This window comes from Tupaia chinensis, unplaced genomic scaffold (genome assembly GCF_000334495.1).
Source record: "Tupaia chinensis unplaced genomic scaffold, TupChi_1.0 Scaffold000274_1, whole genome shotgun sequence".
In the NCBI taxonomy this organism is placed as follows: domain Eukaryota; kingdom Metazoa; phylum Chordata; class Mammalia; order Scandentia; family Tupaiidae; genus Tupaia; species Tupaia belangeri.
The window spans coordinates 1,582,542-1,583,998 of NW_006159756.1; the positions used below are offsets into that span (position 1 = coordinate 1,582,542).

Consider the following 1,457-nt stretch of genomic DNA (forward strand, 5'->3'; position numbering starts at 1 on the left):
GGAGAGACCCAGGTGAGCCGGGGTCATGACAGCAGTCCCATGCGGTGGCGTGGGCACCACGGCCAGAATACCAAAAGCACTGCCAAGCTGCTGTGAGGTGTTTGGAAGGCGATGCCTTCCCAGGGGTCCAGTGCAAAAGGTCTCAGTTGTGCCAGCTTTCAGGCGGAACAATAGGAAGGGACTTTGGTCAAGCCTCTTCACTCTGCGCACGTCTGCCCAGGCCTCCCACAATGAAAGACCGAAAGGAAACGCATCCAGGGATTTATGCCCCCTTTAAATTGGTTGTCCCGCCTGCCCCGCCCCATGCCTTCCCGTACCTGTGTCCCGGGCTCAGATCTCTACCGAGGGGTCTGTGAAGCCCTTCTTTCCCTCATTCACCAGCACTGGCTTCTCTGTCCGTGTGTGCCAGACCAGGATCTGTGTGTTCAGAGACACAGAACAGAATGGGGCACAGGCCCCTGGCCTCACCCCGCCCCTGCCCTGCTCCCTCCCACACCCTGCAAATATTTCTCCTGCCCCCTCTCTGTGCCATCTGGAATTTCTCAAGTGTTCTTTATTCCTGGAATGCATGAGATGCTTTCAAAAGATCTGTTGGCAATAAGTTAAGAACTACAGGATGTAGACAAGTCTTAAGGTTTCCCAAGTGAGCATGTGCATGCACATCTGCTTGTGTCCACATGTGTGTGTGTTACACATGCACATGTATATGTGCACGTGCGCATGTGCACTTGTGCGGGAGGGAGTGGAGCACAGCTGTTCCGAAGGAGAGGTGGCAGTCCTGTCTGACTCCCTACGGGCTGCCCCTCGCCATCTCTCTGCCTGCCTTCCAGTGACAAACTGGAAGCTTTCAGAAAGGCAAAGCTGTTTTGAGGCCTGTTTCCTTCCTCAGCGGGTAGGGAGGGTCTGGACAGATTCTGAAGCTCGCACACAGAGCGTCCTGCAGAGGTCTCACCTTGGTGCAGTTGGCTGCCTTGGGCTCCAGGTCGTTGAGGGTGACGAGTTCTCGAAGGAGGCTGCTTTCCTGGTACCCTCCCTTCACGCCGCGCAGCTTGAAGTAGGCCTGGTTCCGCTGGAGGATAAGCCTCAGGTTGACTGCAAATCCAGCCATGTCTATTGCAAACGGGCGGTGGGGGTCGAACACCGTCTTCCAGCCGACCACCTTCCCCGCGCTGTTCACCCGTGGGGCCTCATAGCGCAGGCCGCCCACGAAGGCAACGGGCCACACAGATACCCTCCTGGTGCTGCGCATCTGCAAATGGGGTGCAGAGTCAGCACCCCTGGGACAGGTGAGGGGTGACCGTCCCCAGGGAGCTGAAATCCAACCATGCATGTGGGCATCTGAAGCCCTCTGGGAGCTCAGGGCCAGACTGCCTTCGGATACCATCCCGCATGGGCACCTGAAGAGGGACCTGCCCCTGGCAGTGGCCACCCCTCACCTCTCCACCTCTGGGCACAAA

The 1,457-nt window shown here is 57.9% G+C and overlaps 1 protein-coding gene across 1 annotated transcript in view; it reads right to left on the reverse strand.

The window, feature by feature from the left end:
- Positions 1 to 19: 19 nt before the first annotated feature.
- Positions 20 to 1,457, reverse strand: part of LOC102471547 (galactosylgalactosylxylosylprotein 3-beta-glucuronosyltransferase 1) — a 28,579-nt gene continuing 27,141 nt past the window's right edge. The window contains exons 5-7 of the mRNA XM_006149996.3: positions 953 to 1,249; positions 318 to 417; positions 20 to 155 (exon numbers count right to left, since the gene is read on the reverse strand). Coding sequence (XP_006150058.1) covers positions 331 to 417; positions 953 to 1,249 — 384 coding nt within the window. The 3' untranslated portion in view covers positions 20 to 155; positions 318 to 330. The remainder of the gene's footprint in view (positions 156 to 317; positions 418 to 952; positions 1,250 to 1,457) is intronic.